We start from the raw sequence: 19,347 nt of genomic DNA, 5'->3' as shown, positions 1-19,347 counted from the left end.
CTTGGGCTTGTAAGAAGTGTACCATCAGTTGCAGATGACTGAGGAGGACATTTTAGGAGTGTTCCAGGATCAGCAAGTTGTCCAGATACGGCAGGATCCTGATTCCCTGACAACGAAGATAAGACGTCATCACAGCCATAACCTTGGTGAAGATCCGAGGAGCTGTGGCCAGTCCAAATGGCAGAGCCTGGAACTGTTAGTGAAGGTTGCCAATAGCAAACCACAGATATTGCTGATGCGATGTGGCAATAGGTATATGCAGATAAGCATCTTGTATATCCAGGGAGGGATACCATATAATCGCCGGTTCCATGGCCAGTACAACTGAGCGCAGCATTTTCATACGGAACTTGGACACTCACAAATTTGTTCAGTGATTTGAGGTTGAGTATAGGCCGGAAAGACCCATTGGGTTTCGGGACTAGAAACAGGGTCGAGTAGTATCCTCTGCCTCTCTGGAACAGGGGTACCAGCACTATCACTCCTGTATCCAGGAGGGAACGCACAAGCAGGCGTAGAGCTTGCGCCTTCAACAGGTCTGAAGGGATAACCATCATTCGGAACTGGCAAGGGTGACGTCTCTTGAAAGAGACTGCGTACCCGTGAGAGACGACTTCTCGCACCCATGCGTCTAAAGTGGTCTTTAACCAGACCTGGGTGAATTGCAGAAGTCGGCCTCCCACCCTGGGATCCCCCAGGGTGAGGCCTGCCCTGTTATGCAGCAGGCTTGTCTTGGTTGGAAGCAGGCTGACGGGCAGACCGGGATTGTTTTGCTCTGGGCTTAGTGGTTTTGGAAGCACAAGCTTGTCTCGGATATGCCTGACCTTTTTTTTCCCCTTGAGGCCGAAAGAAATGAAAAGTGGTACTCTTTGCCTTCTGTGCAGAAGGATTAGTATTCTGGAGAAATGCAATCTTAGCAGCCGCTAAGTCAGTTACAATTTTAATCAGATCCTCCCCAAATAGGATGCCTCCAAGGTCTTTTTGGAGTCCAGGTCCACTTTCCATGATTTCAAATAAAGAATTCGGCGAACCAGGATGGACGTTGTCGATGCCTTGGCCGCCATTATACCTGTTTCAGAGGACGCCTCCTGAATATATTGGGAGGAGGTGGTAATATGAGACAGATATGGTCTGGCAGTGTCAGATATATCCTGATGCAGCTCTTCATCAATTGCCTGAACCCATGCTCAATTCCTTTTGCGGCCCAGGAGGCTTTTATAGTGGGTCTATGTACAGCACCTGTAAGGGAGTAAATAGACTTCAGGCATCCTTCGACGCGCTTATCTGTCGGTTCCTTCAGTGAGGTGACAGTGGTGACAGGCAGAGTAGATGACACCACAATACGGGTGACATGGGAATCCACGGGTTGTCGATTTTCCCACTTGTTACACAACTCAGCGGAGATAGGATAACGAGCTAGCATCTTTTTAGACAGGGAGAATTTCTTTCCTGGAGAAGACCAGGGTTCCTGACGTATGTCTACCAAATGGTCAGAATGTGGTAAGACTACTTTAACTACCTTCTGACGTTTACATTTATCAGGTTTCTTAGATGCAGTAGTGGGATCTACATCTTCATCGATTTGTAGAATCAGCTTAATAGCCTCCACTAGGTCAGGGACATCAAGATGCATTGGAGTTTCCTCTTCAGAAGCAACTGTTTCAGTGTTTGACGGATCATTATACTCCCCATCCTCATCAGAAGTATCATCTGAGATATTAGTGGATTGTGAGGAGGAGGCAGCCCACTTAGATGACCTCTTGACCGAAGAGGGACGTGGGGTAGGTTTTTGTCTAACCAAATATTGATTTAACTATTGTATCTGGGTAGACAGAGTATCCGCTCAGGGCGGATTTACCATAGGTACAATATGTGGCTGCAATGGCACAGGAGGTCGCATAGGGGGCTTAAGGCATCTCACTAGCGTATTAAACATATTGGAGAATGCCGCCCAAGGTGGCCCCTGATTGGCTACAGGAGCAGCGGGCTGACTGAGAGATGTATGGCACATAATACACAGACCATCCTTCACAACATCCCCCTCAGGCAAATCCTTGGCACATGCGCTGCAGGAGTGTCTACTGATTTCCCTCCCTTTGTGGTAGACATTATAGTGAATGTAACCTTAGAGCGTAATAGTACGATATAGAGAGACAAATACAATACCTGCAAATAAATCCCCTATTTATGCGGCAGAAAATGCAAAACACAAGCAGAGAAAAAATGCGGTATGAGGTGACTGAAATACACAGTACAATACACGTAACTGTAAATATTGTGCAGCACTATAAAATAGACCCTGACACACCTAGTCCCCTATGGTACCGCATACAGTGATAGCTATAGCTTGTGATACACTGAAAGTGAAACCACACAGCAGATGCAGGCACACACAGTCGCAGTAACAATGCAGATAATTATTTTAGTCAGACAGAGACGGGATGTATATATCAGAATACTCGTACAATATATTCTGGTAGAGGTACACTTGTTATTAACTAACGCTATCTTAAAATGACATGTAGAATACTTAAGTGTCTTTAAATCAAGCGGATTTACAGAGGAGACCTTGCCCTGCAGTCCCGGAGACCAGTCGCAGCTACTGATAAGATGGCGCCTAAAGTCTCAGTCAGGGAGTGAGAGAGAGTGTGAGGCAGCTCTAGGGTGGGAACACCAGCAGTAGATGGTGCCCGGAGCTATGGGAGGGACTACAGGTCAAGCGCCTTATCCCCTATGCTGGTCCTCACCACTGGGTATGGCGCCTTATTAAACCTGGATAATATATTATCCGACCTGTGCTCCCCTGCCCTGGTGGATATAGTGGGGTCCCTGCATGGCCACAGTGTCCACGCCAGCGTTGCGGTCCGTCTTCTGAGTCCGGAATGCGGTTTAATGGCGGGTCCCGCCTGGGGGACCTTCTTACCTCCTCCCTTAGAAGTAGCCACGCGATGCAGGAAAGCATCTGCGGTGGTGTGTCTAGAAACCGGAGCGCCTCTGCCGCAAGTACCCGGGAATAGAGCCAGCGGGAGTATGTGACGCCGCTGGAGTGGTAATGAGCCGCAGCACAGTATGTCACACTGACATATGAAGTGCTGCAGCCCTGGAAGCCTTCTAAATAGCTTTTTCAGGGCCTCGTAGCACAGCACCCCCTGTTAAATGACCTGCTTATGCAGGCACCAACTCTAAAAACTGAGCTCCAGTGCCTGGAGGTGGGGTTATATAGAGGAGGCCCTGCAATGCATCCTGGGACAGTCTAAAGCTTTAGCCTGTTGCTGCCTCTGGATCAAGATCCATCTCTACATCCCCAATGTATTCCCTGTGGAACACAGTGTACCCTGCTGCAGAAAGATGCTTTTCAAATGAGACCAAAACACATTCACTCACCCTCCCACCAACCAACCAGCATTTAGATCCTACAAATGTGACAAGTGTCAGGAGTTCAGACATGACTGGTGCTGAAGCTGGGAGGTACTGGCAGAGGGAATGTTGTGGCCTCTAACAAGTGGCGGCCCAAAATACTTTAAAGTGTACTGGCTCGGGAGAGCAAATGTCACCCTGATCCTTAGCCCAGCCCAACTCTGCTTCATAGCACCCTTCAGTAGGGCACTGTGGTCAAGGTACTAGGTCCTACTTTTCCAGTGCCACTACCTTATGTAGATCCGTGGGTAGCCTTGAGGCACCCTTGGGCAATAGTAATTTGTGCTTTTCCCAGACTTATAGGGAGAGTAAGCAAGCATGCTTTGCAAGCTGTAGCTGGACAACATCTCCCATAATAAATACCAAGCCATGTGACTCAGGTTCAGTTCACTAAAGATAAAAGATATTTGTAATACAAACCATCTTTTGGAGGTGTTGCAGATTGAGTTGTCACTTCAAAGCTGCTTCCTTTGGAAAACAATTCTGCGTCTCTCACACCTAATAATTGCAATAAGTTTACAAAATATTAAAAGACGAATAAATGAATTCAGTAAAGCGAGATTTTAGTATAATGGTTATAAAAAAAAGTCATAATAGATTCCGAAATAAATTTTTTTGCAAATACTTTAATATGTTACACAAGGGCAAACTAGATTCTGCAACTCCTAACCTGGGTTTCTTCATCTGGTTAGGACCTTGTCAGCCATATACAAGGTGCACTAATATGAAGCTGAAGTCAAACCTAGTTAACTTAACCATATCCATCACCCCTCACCAGCTTGTACCATATGCTCCATTTTCTCCTGTGATATCTGGAAATGTCTCATGTAATGTTTATGTCACAGTGACATTAGAACGTTCTTACTGTGAAGGGACACTAGCCTCCACTGTAGCAATGACTGACAGCAGGGGGGGGGCATGGGTATGACACATGGCACTTCTTGTCTCTGAAATAATTGGTAGAATGGGTTTCCATCATATTCCTGACCCACTCCGGACCTGTGTAAAGGAGGCTAATTAGTTTGTGGGGGCCGCAAGGATAATGGTAGTCATTCCGAGTTGATCGCTCGCTAGCAGTTTTTAGCAGCCGTGCAAACGCTATGCCGCCGCCCACTGGGAGTGTATTTTAGCTTAGCAGAAGTGCGAATGAAGGGATCACAGAGCGGCTGCAAAAAATTTTGTGCAGTTTCAAAGTAGCTTCAAACCTACTCAGTGCTTGCGATCACTTCAGACCATTCAGTTCCCAATTTGACGTCAGAAACACGCCCTGCGTTCGCCCAGCCACGCCTGCATTTTTCCTGGCACGCCTGCGTTTTTCCGAACACTCCCTGAAAGCAGCCAATTGACACCCAGAAACGCCCTCTTCCTGTCAATCACTCTGCGGCTGCCTGTGCGACTGAAAAGCATCGCTAGACCCTGTGTAAAACTACATTGTTCGTTGTAATAGTACGCCACACGTGCGCATTGCGCCGCATACGCATGCGCAGAAGTTCCATTTTTTTCCTCATCGCTGCACAGCGAACGAATGCAGCTAGCGAACAACTCGGAATGACCACCAATGTCCCATTTGTGCCACCAATAATTCAGCTCTGAATATTAGCTACGTTATTTAGTGAATAGCAGAGGGAGGTGAATTGTTTTCATTAAGTGTGTAAAAATGTATTTAACATGAGCAAATTATGATTAAAAATAATAAAACACTATACACTTGCCATATAAAAAAGAGAGCTTGTCTCAGGTAAGTAAGAAAATGTGATATTTCATACATATTACAAACACACCTTGACAGATAACACCAGCATCCTCGTGATGTCCACAATTGTGCTGACCCCAGCCTAGGTTGAAGCAGTCGATTAGGTCTTTTTCTGTACCAGCACAATCTACATTGTCAAGGAGGATAGGGCCACTGCCATAGCCAAAATAACTAAGTGTTGTAGCTACAATGGCAGGACCACAGCCCATCTGCTTGCAAACCACCTGCGCATTGCTGTAATCCCAGTCGTCATCGCACACAGTTCCCCAAGTGTTTTGGTACAGAACTTCCACTCTGCCCTGGCAGCTGCTGTTTCCATTTACCAGTCTAATGCTGCCACCTGGTGAGCAGAGAATATAATGTAAGCAGTTATGCATTTCTCAAACGGTGTGTTTACAGTTTATGCTTAAATAGGTTTATAAGAAACATGTTTCTCATGTGTAACACTTGATAGAACACGGTACTAAACGTTAGCGCAATTACAATCTGAAAATAATGAATATGGTACAATTAAAAATTTCTGGAGGCAGAATATGGATTCGCCCCTTTATCTCTGTATGCTCGGCGGCCAAGCAGAGTGCTGGGAGGCAGAGCTGCTCGGCCAGCCCCAGTCTATGTGTGCCGTGCGACCGGACTGGCCCTCCAGGCCATCAGTCCTTCTGGAATGGACAGTACTGCCCTGATCTCCAGTTAATATATACCTGACAGAGTTCAGTGTAAAGCTAATTGTTAAGGAAGAAGTGTGTGCTATGGGTTTGCTCAGTCTATAAATGTCAAACTCCTATATTTGGATACTATGGGGGGTATTCAATTGTTTGAAAAGTCAGTTGGGTGTCTGTTTTTTCCTATCTAATAGACAGAAAAACACAGACACCCAATCGACTTTTTAAACATTTGAATTCCCCCTAAATGTGTTCAAGTATTCAGAATACAGTGAAACTATTTGGGATGGTATCGGATCCCGGCGTTTGGGATGCCAGCAGTCAATACCGACAGTGGCATCCCGACGCTCAGGATCCAGACACCTACTTGGTAATTTTTGTAACCCCAACCCCCCAACCCCCCTAACCCTTCTTTCCTGCAGCCTAACGTTAACCCACCCCCCATAGCCTAAACTTAACCTACGCCTCCCCCAACGACCCGCAGCCTACCAGCCTTGAGTCACGGCAGACTCCCATGGGTGGGGGAGGAGGCAGTGTCCCATGGGTGGGGGAGGAGGAGGTTGTGGGTGCTTTTGATCACTCGCTACTCCGCTCTGCAAAGCAGCGAGTGATCCCTGAATAGGTATCTATTCAGTGCAGGGAGGGGAGCCGGGGGCTGCCCAGTTGCTTGGGGAGTGCTGGGCAAACCCCCAAAATGCTGAAAACAGGGTCATGCTGTGAGGCCATGCCCACGCTCATTCGAGGTCACAACCCTTTTCATGTCACATGTGCCTCCAGCACACGGCAGTTCAGATCTATCAGAGCCGAAAATTGGAAGATATGAATTCTCTAATAGTGAATTTATGGACTAATTCAGAGTTCTACGTTAATACAACAGCAAATTTTCTATGCTACACAACTGCTAATGTTAGCAAATGAAGCTGCCGAACCAAGAAATTTAAATAGACGCCCACCGGAGTCAATGCAACTAATTTACAATTTGCATAAACATTTGCAGCCTATATGCAAAAACGTTAAACACTGACTGCTCGGCTAGGTCTATGGCTACCCAGACTAGATGCAGCAGTAGTCACGCAGACGCCATGTATGCAGGAACTCGCAGCTGACATCACGTACACACCCCGTAACGGACATGACACGCCTGCATTTTTACAACCACTCCCCGCTAACCCTATGTTACCACCACCAAACGGTCACTTCCAGTCAATCACTTTGCGACTGAATCCTCATTGCAGATACATTCACAAAGATACCTTTGCGCATGTGCAGTGTGATTGCAGCACATGCGCAGTCTGCCGATAACCATGCGCAGTCTGCCGATAATCGCTCAATTGCAAAAACATCGGCATAGCGTACAACTCTAAATTAGGCCCTAAATCGCCACTGTATAATCAGCGTATATATTTTCATTTGTTAAGAGAGTAACTATTAGGTCAGGTGTTCATCATACTGCTCTCATGTCAGCTCGTCACTGAAAAAGCACCTACAGTACACAAAGATTTTCTTCCAAACATCTACATATCTCTTTTGTTTTGTACACTTAAGGTGGTTACACACTTAGCGATAAAGTAAACGGCGTCGCTCATTTTGACCCTTCCTGAGCATCGTCAATTACTATATCGCCCAGTGTGTATGCCGCTGCTGCCGACCGGTGCGCCGCTGCGAGGGTCAGTAACGTCCCTCAGTGTCAGCCATGCATGCAGCTCAATTTGGACTCATTGTCCAAACCTGCATGCTCCACCTGGCTGCGGCATGATGTCACTGTGCGATATCATTAGTGTGTATGCCTGCTGTCGGGCGGCCCAGTCCGGGAGGGAAAAAACTAGGCAACGTTGCTCACTGAGCACATAGCCTAGTATGTACCCACCTTTACGCTTCTTTCAGATATAATTGAAATATTTATTATTATGCAAATATAACAGATGTACTGGTAAACACAAAAAAAAAAACTTACTTTTTCTTCCTAGTTGAAAAAATGCAGTGGTGATCAAATCAGTTTCAGGAGAATGCAGGCCCCCACCCCATGTAACTATAAAGAGGGGGAAATAACAAGTTACAGCCTGTACACAATCCTACTGGCATAGAGAGGAAATGAATTTATTTCATACCTGTTGCTGTGTCAGTGAGTGACTCTGCAGAATTGTGAGCTGAAGGAGTGGTGTTTGGAGTCGTAGTTGAGATACCAAGCCCTGGATAATAATACATTAGTACATCAACACGTAATATCCTTTGACAATTCATTAAAGATGCATAATAACAAAAGCACTTAGTTGAATAGAACTGAGGAGGAAGAAAAGTGTGTTACTGAAGATCTAATTGCCTTTTGGCACCCATACGAGCCATTATCACTGTAATACTCCTTTCACACTGCCAATGACGGATCCCACCCGGGAATTGGAAACGGGTCCTTCCCGGGTGGGATCCGGCATTGGACGCTGCTGCTGGCTTTCCCGACCTAGAGATATGCCAGGCGGGTTGCCATAGCAGCGGGGGCAGAGGCGGCGCTGGGAGATGAGATCATATCTGCGCCGTCTCTTCCTGTTGTAGTGGATGCAACCCAAGAGCCCGTTTAATGCTGCCATTGACCCGGTATTCATCCCCGGAATAACACTGTAACAAAGAAAGTGGTCTCAACCGCGCTCACAAAGAATAGTGGCTGCCAATAATATCACAATGGAGCTTTCACCAAAAAAACCCCAAGTGCATATATGGTTTATAGTTTATACATATATATTTAACAGTAGCGCCGTGTGGTATCGCGGAATAACACTGCTTTATTCCCAAGTGAAACTGCCGGGTCAGGTGACCCAGGATTTCAGCTATGGCGCTTTTACACCGCACGCTGACTGCAATATGCCGCGTCGATACCGGGTTATTTGTGCGGTGTGAAAGGGATATTAGTTATTTACTAGAATCACAAAGCAATAATAGATATGGGTTATAAATATTTAACATATACAGTAACATCATATTTTATATACCCTGCTAAATATTAGCAGGGTAGAATTTCTGAACAATGAACAGTCAAAGGGAAGATATATCAAATCTCTGACAGAGATTAAGTGGAAAGCGATAAAGTACCAACCAATCAGTAGCTGTCATTTTACAGTCTTTGCTACAAAAATTAGTTAGAAACTGATGGGTTGGTACTCTAAAAGCTGTTAAACCTCCCCCTTAATGACTTACCAGCTCTCTGGTGAAGTGCACCATGCCTGCATCCAGGGGATGGACTAGGGCTGTTTCCCCGGCATACATGGCCAAGGCTCACGGGGGAGTAGTCTCAAGGCACGGCCCGTCTCTCTATGTTGGGCGGATGAGCACAGGGAAGCGGAGCTGGTTGGCCATCCCATCTTTTTGTGTGGCTGGACTGGCCCATCAGGCCATCGGCCTTTCTGGCTTTTGCCGTAAGTGCCAGATGGCCAGTCCGGGCCTACCTATATCTATATTACTTTTCTTTGTTATTACATTCAGTACCATTTACTAAAATGTATATAATGTAGGGCAACAAAAGGAAGATGTTATTGTTAACAACAGGTGATTATTGTAATTTCAATTAATCACGTATCTTAAATGATCATTAGCCATCAAACAGTGTTGCAATTTACCAGCACAAATGATCCCAGCATCTTCATGGTGGCCACAGTTGTGAATTCCCCAACCAAGGCTGTAGCAAGCTGACAGGTGAGGCTCTGACCCATCACAGTTTACATTATCCAGTAATATTAGGCCAGTTCCATAACCAAAATAAGCATTGCTCTTGTAGTCCGAGGCTTGACCACAGCTAAGTTGCCTGCATACAACACTTGCATCCTTTATTCCCCAGTCATCATCGCACACTGTACCCCAGTTTCCCTTGTAGAAGATTTCGACTCTTCCTTGGCAGGAGTCAGCTCCATTGACCAACCTGATGCTGCCATCACCTGAAATTATGAAATGAACAGTTATTGCCCAACTAAATTACTCAGTTTGCAACAACTGCACAGCACAGGCAAGTTAATACAATTAGCAGAAAGCAGCTATTATCAAGCTCTTATAAAACCTACAATACACTCCAGGGCAAACAAAGGATTGCTAAGAAGATTACAAATGTATAACATTGCGGAGTATGTACATTGATTTGAATAGGTAGAGTTACATCCTTTTTTCTCAAATGCATCATTACTAGTAATGTGCACCGGAAATTTTTCGGGTTTTGTGTTTTGGTTTTGGATTCGGTTCCGCGGCCGTGTTTTGGATTCGGACGCGTTTTGGCAAAACCTCCCTGAAAATTTTTTGTCGGATTCGGGTGTGTTTTGGATTCGGGTGTTTTTTTCCAAAAAACCCTCAAAAACAGCTTAAATCATAGAATTTGGGGGTCATTTTGATCCTATAGTATTATTAACCTCAATAACCAGAATTTACACTCATTTTCAGTCTATTCTGAACACCTCACAATATTATTTTTAGTCCTAAAATTTGCACCGAGGTCGCTGGATGGCTAAGCTTAGCGACCCAAGTGGCCGACAAACACCTGGCCCATCTAGGTGTGACACTGCAGTGTCAGGCAGGATGGCACTTCAAAAAAATAGTCCCCAAACAGCACATGATGCAAAGAAAAAAAAGAGGTGCACCAAGGTCGCTGGATGGCTAAGCTAAGCGACACAAGTGGCCGACACAAACACCTGGCCCATCTAGGAGTGGCACTGCAGTGTCAGGCAGGATGACACTTCAAAAAAATAGTCCCCAAACAGCACATGATGCAAAGAAAAATAGAGGAGCAATGAGGTAGCTGTGTGACTAAGCTAAGTGACCCAAGTGGCCGACACAAACACCTGGCCCATCTAGGAGTGGCACTGCAGTGTCAGACAGGATGGCAGATTTAAAAAATAGTCCCCAAACAGCACATGATGCAAAGAAAAAAAGTGGTGCACCAAGGTCGCTGGATGGCTTAGCTAAGCATCACAAGTGGCCGACACAAACACCTGGCCCATCTAGGAGTGGCACTGCAGTGTCAGGCAGGATGGCACTTCAAAATAATAGTCCCCAAACAGCACATGATGCAAAGAAAAATGAAAGAAAAAAGAGGTGCAAGATGGAATTGTCCTTGGGCCCTCCCACCCACCCTTATGTTGTATATACAGGACATGCACACTTTAACGAACCCATCATTTCAGCGACAGGATCTGCCACACGACTGTGACTGAAATGACTGGTTGGTTTGGGCCCCCACCAAAAAAGAAGCAATCAATCTCTCCTTGCACAAACTGGCTCTACAGAGGCAAGATGTCCACCTCCTCCTCCTCATAGTCCGATTCCTCACCCCTTTCACTGTGTACATCCCCCTCCTCACAGATTATTAATTCGTCCCCACTGGAATCCACCATCTCAGGTCCCTGTGTACTTTCTGGAGGCAATTGCTGCTGGTGAATGTCTCCATGGAGGAATTCATTATAATTCATTTTGATGAACAGATGAACATCATCTTCTCCACATTTTCTGGAAGTAACCTCGTACGCCGATTGCTGACAAGGTGAGCGGCTGCACTAAACACTCTTTCGGAGTACACACTGGAAGTGGGGCAACTTAGGTAAAATAAAGCCAGTTTCTGCAAGGGCCTCCAAATTGCCTCTTTTTCCTGCCAGTATACGTACGGACTGTCTGTCGTGCCTACTTGGATGCGGTCACTCATATAATCCTCCACCATTCTTTCAATGGTGACAGAATCATATGCAGTGACAGTAGACGACACGTCAGTAATCGTTGGCAGGTCCTTCAGTCCGGACCAGATGTCAGCACTCGCTCCAGACTGCCCTGCATCACCGCCAGCGGGTGGGCTCGGAATTCTTAGCCTTTTCCTCGCGAATTAAGGGCTCCATCCACAAGTCCCACATGCCTAGCGGAATCGCTCTGTTTTAGCTCCTCCTTCAATGTCTCCAGCTTCTTCTGCAAAAGCCTGACGAGGGGAATGACCTGACTCAGGCTGGCAGTGTCTGAACTGACTTCACGTGTGGCAAGTTCAAAGGGTTGCAGAACCTTGCACCACGTTGAAATCATTCTCCACTGCGCTTGAGTCAGGTGCATTCCCCCTCCTTTGCCTATATCGTAGGCAGATGTATAGGCTTGAATGGCCTTTTGCTGCTCCTCCATCCTCTGAAGCATATAGAGGGTTGAATTCCACCTCGTTACCACCTCTTGCTTCAGATGATGGCAGGCAGGTTCAGGACTGTTTGCTGGTGCTCCAGTCTTCGGCACGCGGTGGCTGAATGCCGAAAGTGGCCCGCAATTCTTCGGGCCACCGACAGCATCTCTTGCACGCCCCTGTCGTTTTTTAAATAATTCTGCATCACCAAATTCAATGTATGTGCAAAACATGGGACGTGCTGGAATTTGCCCAGATGTAATGCACGCACAATATTGGTGGCGTTGTCCGATGTCACAAATCCCCAGGAGAGTCCAATTGGGGTAAGCCATTCTGCGATGATGTTCCTCAGTTTCCGTAAGAGGTTGTCAGCTGTGTGCCTCTTATGGAAAGCGGTGATACAAAGCGTAGCCTGCCTAGGAACGAGTTGGCGTTTGCGAGATGCTGCTACTGGTGCCGCCGCTGCTGTTCTTGCTGCGGGAGGCAATACATCTACCCAGTGGGCTGTCACAGTCATATAGTCCTGAGTCTGCCCTGCTCCATTTGTCCACATGTCCATGGTTAAGTGGACATTGGGTACAACTGCATTTTTTAGGACACTGGTTACTCTTTTTCTGACGTCTGTGTACATTTTCGGTATCGCCTGCCTAGAGAAATGGAACCTAGATGGTATTTGGTACCGGGGACACAGTACCTCAATCAAGTCTGTAGTTGCCTGTGAATTACCGGTGGATACCGGAAACACGTTTCTCACCACCCAGGCTGCCAAGGCCTGAGTTATCCGCTTTGCAGCAGGATGACTGCTGTGATATTTCATCTTCCTCGCAAAGGACTGTTGGACAGTCAATTGCTTACTGGAAGTAGTACAAGTGGTCTTCCGACTTCCCCTCTGGGATGACGATCGACTCCCAGCAGCAACAATAGCAGCGCCAGCAGCAGTAGGCGTTACACTCAAGGATGCATCGGAGGAATCCCAGGCAGGAGAGGACTCGTCAGACTTGACAGTGACATGGCTTGACAGTGACATGGCCTGCAGGACTATTGGCTTTCCTGTCTAAGGAGGAAATTGACACTGAGGGAGTTGGTGGTGTGGTTTGCAGGAGCTTGGTTACAAGAGGAAGGGATTTAGTGGTCAGTGCACTGCTTCCGCTGTCATCCAAAGTTTTTGAACTTGTCACTGACTTCTGATGAATGTGGTCCAGGTGACGTATAAGGGAGGATGTTCCTAGGTGGTTAACGTCCTTACCCCTACTTATTACAGCTTGACAAAGGCAACACACGGCTTGACACCAGTTGTCTGCATTTCTGTTGAAATAATTCCACACCGAAGAGCTGATTTTTTTTGTATTTTTACCAGGCATGTCAATGGCCATATTCGTCCCACGGACAACAGGTGTCTCCCCGGGTGCCTGACTTAAACAAACCACCTCACCATCAGAATCCTCCTTGTCAATTTCCTCCCCAGCGCCAGGAACACCCATATCCTCATCCTGGTGTACTTCAACAGTGACATCTTCAATTTGACTATCAGGAACTGGACTGCGGGTGCTCCTTCCAGCACTTGCAGGGGGCGTGCAAATGGTGGAAGGCGCAACCTCTTCCCGTCCAGTGTTGGGAAGGTCAGGCATCGCAACCGACACAATTGGACTCTCCTTGGGGATTTGTGATTTAGAAGAACGCACAGTTCTTTGCTGTGCTTTTGCCATCTTAACTCTTTTAAGTTTTCTAGCAGGAGGATGAGTGCTTCCATCCTCAGGTGAAGCTGAACCACTAGCCTTGAACATAGGCCAGGGCCTCAGCCGTTCCTTGCCACTCCGTGTCGTAAATGGCACATTGGCAAGTTTATGCTTCTCCTCAGACGATTTTGATTTAGATTTTTGGGTCATTTTACTGAGCTTTATTTTTTTGGATTTTACATGCTCTCTACTATGACATTGGGCATCGACCTTGGCAGACGACGTTGATGGCATTTCATCGTCTCGGCCATGACTAGTGGCAGCAGCTTCAGCACGAGGTGGAAGTGGATCTTGATCTTTCCCTATTTTACCCTCCACATTTTTGTTCTCCATTTTTTAATGTGTGGAATTATATGCCAGTATCAATAGCAATGGCCTACTACTATATATACTGCGCACAACTGAAATGCACCACAGGTATGGATGGATAGTATACTTGACGACACAGAGGTAGGTAGAGCAGTGGCCTACTGTACCGTACTGCTATATATTATATACTGGTGGTCAGCAAACTGCAAAACTGAAATGCACCACAGGTATGGATGGATAGTATACTTGACGACACAGAGGTAGGTAGAGCAGTGGCCTACTGTACCGTACTGCTATATATTATATACTGGTGGTCAGCAAACTGTGCAAAACTGAAATGCACCACAGGTGTGGATGGATAGTATACTTGACGACACAGAGGTAGGTAGAGCAGTGGCCTTCTGTACCGTACTCCTATATATTATATACCGGTGGTCAGCAAAATTATGCACTGTACTCCTACTATATACTACAATGCAGCACAGATATGAAGCGTTTTTCAGGCAAAGTACGTATAATACTGGTGGTCACTGGTCAGCAAAACTCTGCACTGTACTCCTCCTATATAATACTGGTGGTCCCCAGTCCCCACAATAAAGCAGTGTGAGCACAGATATATGCAGCACACTGAGCACAGATATGGAGCGTTTTTCAGGCAGAGAACGTATAATACTGGTGGTCACTGGTCAGCAAAACTCTGCACTGTACTCCTCCTATATAATACTGGTGGTCCCCAGTCCCCACAATAAAGCAGTGTGAGCACAGATATATGCAACACACTGAGCACAGATATGGAGCGTTTTTCAGGCAGAGAACGTATAATACTAGTGGTCACTGGTCAGCAAAACTCTGCACTGTACTCCTCCTATATAGAGATGAGCGCCTGAAATTTTTCGGGTTTTGTGTTTTGGTTTTGGGTTCGGTTCCGCGGCCGTGTTTTGGGTTCGAACGCGTTTTGGCTAGAGATGAGCGGGTTCGGTTTCTCTGAATCCGAACCCGCCAGAACTTCATGTTTTTTTTCACGGGTCCGAGCGACTCGGATCTTCCCGCCTTGCTCGGTTAACCCGAGCGCGCCCGAACGTCATCATGACGCTGTCGGATTCTCGCGAGGCTCGGATTCTATCGCGAGACTCGGATTCTATATAAGGAGCCGCGCGTCGCCGCCATTTTCACACGTGCATTGAGATTGATAGGGAGAGGACGTGGCTGGCGTCCTCTCCGTTTAGAATTAGAATAGATTAGAGAGACACTTGATTTACTAATTTTGGGGAGCATTAGGAGTACTCAGTAGTGTACAGTGCAGAGTTTTGCTGATAGTGACCAGTGACCACCACTTTTATTTATAATCCGTTCTCTGCCTGAAAAAAGCGATACACAGCACACAGTGACTCAGTCACATACCATATCTGTGTGCACTGCTCAGGCTCAGGCCAGTGTGCTGCATCATCTATTATCTATATATAATATTATATATATCTGTCTGACTGCTCAGCTCACACAGCTTATAATTGTGGGGGAGACTGGGGAGCACTACTGCAGTGCCAGTTATAGGTTATAGCAGGAGCCAGGAGTACATAATATAATCCGTTCTCTGCCTGAAAAAAGCGATACACAGCACACAGTGACTCAGTCACATACCATATCTGTGTGCACTGCTCAGGCTCAGGCCAGTGTGCTGCATCATCTATTATCTATATATAATATTATATATATCTGTCTGACTGCTCAGCTCACACAGCTTATAATTGTGGGGGAGACTGGGGAGCACTACTGCAGTGCCAGTTATAGGTTATAGCAGGAGCCAGGAGTACATAATATATTATATAGTGAGTGACCACCAGACACACAGTGCAGTTTATTTAATATATCCGTTCTCTGCCTGAAAAAAGCGATACACACAGTGACTCAGTCAGTCACATACCATATCTGTGTGCACTGCTCAGGCTCAGGCCAGTGTGCTGCATCATCTATATATATTATATATCTGTCTGACTGCTCAGCTCACACAGCTTATAATTGTGGGGGAGACTGGGGAGCACTACTGCAGTGCCAGTTATAGGTTATAGCAGGAGCCAGGAGTACATAATATTATATTAAAATTAAACAGTGCACACTTTTGCTGCAGGAGTGCCACTGCCAGTGTGACTAGTGACCAGTGACCTGACCACCAGTATATAATATTAGTAGTATACTATCTCTTTATCAACCAGTCTATATTAGCAGCAGACACAGTACAGTGCGGTAGTTCACGGCTGTGGCTACCTCTGTGTCGGCACTCGGCAGCCCGTCCATAATTGTATATACCAGTGACCTAACCGTGGTTTTTTTTTCTTTCTTTATACATACATACTAGTTACGAGTATACTATCTCTTTATCAACCAGTCTATATATTAGCAGCAGACACAGTACAGTGCGGTAGTTCACGGCTGTGGCTACCTCTGTGTCGGCACTCGGCAGCCCGTCCATAATTGTATATACCACCTAACCGTGGTTTTTTTTTCTTTCTTTATACATACATACTAGTTACGAGTATACTATCTCTTTATCAACCAGTCTATATATTAGCAGCAGACACAGTACAGTGCGGTAGTTCACGGCTGTGGCTACCTCTGTGTCGGCACTCGGCAGCCCGTCCATAATTGTATATACCAGTGACCTAACCGTGGTTTTTTTTCTTTCTTTATACATACATACTAGTTACGAGTATACTATCTCTTTATCAACCAGTCTATATATTAGCAGCAGACACAGTACAGTGCGGTAGTTCACGGCTGTGGCTACCTCTGTGTCGGCACTCGGCAGCCCGTCCATAATTGTATATACCACCTAACCGTGGTTTTTTTTTCTTTCTTTATACATACATACTAGTTACGAGTATACTATCTCTTTATCAACCAGTCTATATATTAGCAGCAGACACAGTACAGTGCGGTAGTTCACGGCTGTGGCTACCTCTGTGTCGGCACTCGGCAGCCCGTCCATAATTGTATATACCACCTAACCGTGGTTTTTTTTTCTTTCTTTATACATACATACTAGTTACGAGTATACTATCTCTTTATCAACCAGTCTATATATTAGCAGCAGACACAGTACAGTGCGGTAGTTCACGGCTGTGGCTACCTCTGTGTCGGCACTCGGCAGCCCGTCCATAATTGTATATACCACCTAACCGTGGTTTTTTTTTCTTTCTTTATACATACATACTAGTTACGAGTATACTATCTCTTTATCAACCAGTCTATATATTAGCAGCAGACACAGTACAGTGCGGTAGTTCACGGCTGTGGCTACCTCTGTGTCGGCACTCGGCAGCCCGTCCATAATTGTATATACCAGTGACCTAACCGTGGTTTTTTTTCTTTCTTTATACATACATACTAGTTACGAGTATACTATCTCTTTATCAACCAGTCTATATATTAGCAGCAGACACAGTACAGTGCGGTAGTTCACGGCTGTGGCTACCTCTGTGTCGGCACTCGGCAGCCCGTCCATAATTGTATATACCACCTAACCGTGGTTTTTTTTTCTTTCTTTATACATACATACTAGTTACGAGTATACTATCTCTTTATCAACCAGTCTATATATTAGCAGCAGACACAGTACAGTGCGGTAGTTCACGGCTGTGGCTACCTCTGTGTCGGCACTCGGCAGCCCGTCCATAATTGTATATACCACCTAACCGTGGTTTTTTTTTCTTTCTTTATACATACATACTAGTTACGAGTATACTATCTCTTTATCAACCAGTCTATATATTAGCAGCAGACACAGTACAGTGCGGTAGTTCACGGCTGTGGCTACCTCTGTGTCGGCACTCGGCAGCCCGTCCATAATTGTATATACCACCTAACCGTGGTTTTTTTTTCTTTCTTTATACATACATACTAGTTACGAGTATACTATCTCTTTATCAACCAGTCTATATTAGCAGCAGACACAGTACAGTGCGGTAGTTCACGGCTGTGGCTACCTCTGTGTCGGCACTCGGCAGCCCGTCCATAATTGTATACTAGTATCCAATCCATCCATCTCCATTGTTTACCTGAGGTGCCTTTTAGTTGTGCCTATTAAAATATGGAGAACAAAAATGTTGAGGTTCCAAAATTAGGGAAAGATCAAGATCCACTTCCACCTCGTGCTGAAGCTGCTGCCACTAGTCATGGCCGAGACGATGAAATGCCAGCAACGTCGTCTGCCAAGGCCGATGCCCAATGGCATAGTACAGAGCATGTCAAAACCAAAACACCAAATATCAGTAAAAAAAGGACTCCAAAACCTAAAATAAAATTGTCGGAGGAGAAGCGTAAACTTGCCAATATGCCATTTACCACACGGAGTGGCAAGGAACGGCTGAGGCCCTGGCCTATGTTCATGGCTAGTGGTTCAGCTTCACATGAGGATGGAAGCACTCAGCCTCTCGCTAGAAAACTGAAAAGACTCAAGCTGGCAAAAGGCAAAGCACCGCAAAGAACTGTGCGTTCTTTGAAATCCCAAATCCACAAGGAGAGTCCAATTGTGTCGGTTGCGATGCCTGACCTTCCCAACACTGGACGTGAAGAGCATGCGCCTTCCACCATTTGCACGCCCCCTGCAAGTGCTGGAAGGAGCACCCGCAGTCCAGTTCCTGATAGTCAGATTGAAGATGTCAGTGTTGAAGTACACCAGGATGAGGAGGATATGGGTGTTGCTGGCGCTGGGGAGGAAATTGACCAGGAGGATTCTGATGGTGAGGTGGTTTGTTTAAGTCAGGCACCCGGGGAGACACCTGTTGTCCGTGGGAGGAATATGGCCGTTGACATGCCAGGTGAAAATACCAAAAAAATCAGCTCTTCGGTGTGGAGGTATTTCACCAGAAATGCGGACAACAGGTGTCAAGCCGTGTGTTCCCTTTGTCAAGCTGTAATAAGTAGGGGTAAGGACGTTAACCACCTCGGAACATCCTCCCTTATACGTCACCTGCAGCGCATTCATAATAAGTCAGTGACAAGTTCAAAAACTTTGGGTGACAGCGGAAGCAGTCCACTGACCAGTAAATCCCTTCCTCTTGTAACCAAGCTCACGCAAACCACCCCACCAACTCCCTCAGTGTCAATTTCCTCCTTCCCCAGGAATGCCAATAGTCCTGCAGGCCATGTCACTGGCAATTCTGACGAGTCCTCTCCTGCCTGGGATTCCTCCGATGCATCCTTGCGTGTAACGCCTACTGCTGCTGGCGCTGCTGTTGTTGCCGCTGGGAGTCGATGGTCATCCCAGAGGGGAAGTCGTAAGCCCACTTGTACTACTTCCAGTAAGCAATTGACTGTTCAACAGTCCTTTGCGAGGAAGATGAAATATCACAGCAG

The 19,347-nt window shown here is 46.2% G+C and overlaps 1 protein-coding gene across 1 annotated transcript in view; it reads right to left on the bottom strand.

Moving 5' to 3' along the window:
* The window catches only part of SSC4D (scavenger receptor cysteine rich family member with 4 domains), a 109,512-nt gene that overhangs the window by 12,476 nt on the left and 77,689 nt on the right, over nucleotides 1–19,347 (bottom strand). The window contains exons 5-9 of the mRNA XM_063957167.1: nucleotides 9,438–9,752; nucleotides 7,941–8,021; nucleotides 7,787–7,861; nucleotides 5,199–5,510; nucleotides 3,838–3,915 (exon numbers count right to left, since the gene is read on the bottom strand). Of these exons, the coding sequence (XP_063813237.1) occupies nucleotides 3,838–3,915; nucleotides 5,199–5,510; nucleotides 7,787–7,861; nucleotides 7,941–8,021; nucleotides 9,438–9,752 (861 nt within the window). The remainder of the gene's footprint in view (nucleotides 1–3,837; nucleotides 3,916–5,198; nucleotides 5,511–7,786; nucleotides 7,862–7,940; nucleotides 8,022–9,437; nucleotides 9,753–19,347) is intronic.

This window comes from Pseudophryne corroboree, chromosome 2 (assembly GCF_028390025.1).
Source record: "Pseudophryne corroboree isolate aPseCor3 chromosome 2, aPseCor3.hap2, whole genome shotgun sequence".
Lineage (NCBI taxonomy): Eukaryota > Metazoa > Chordata > Amphibia > Anura > Myobatrachidae > Pseudophryne > Pseudophryne corroboree.
Note: the sequence above shows the minus strand (reverse complement) of the source record. Positions and strands in the feature narration are given on the sequence as shown.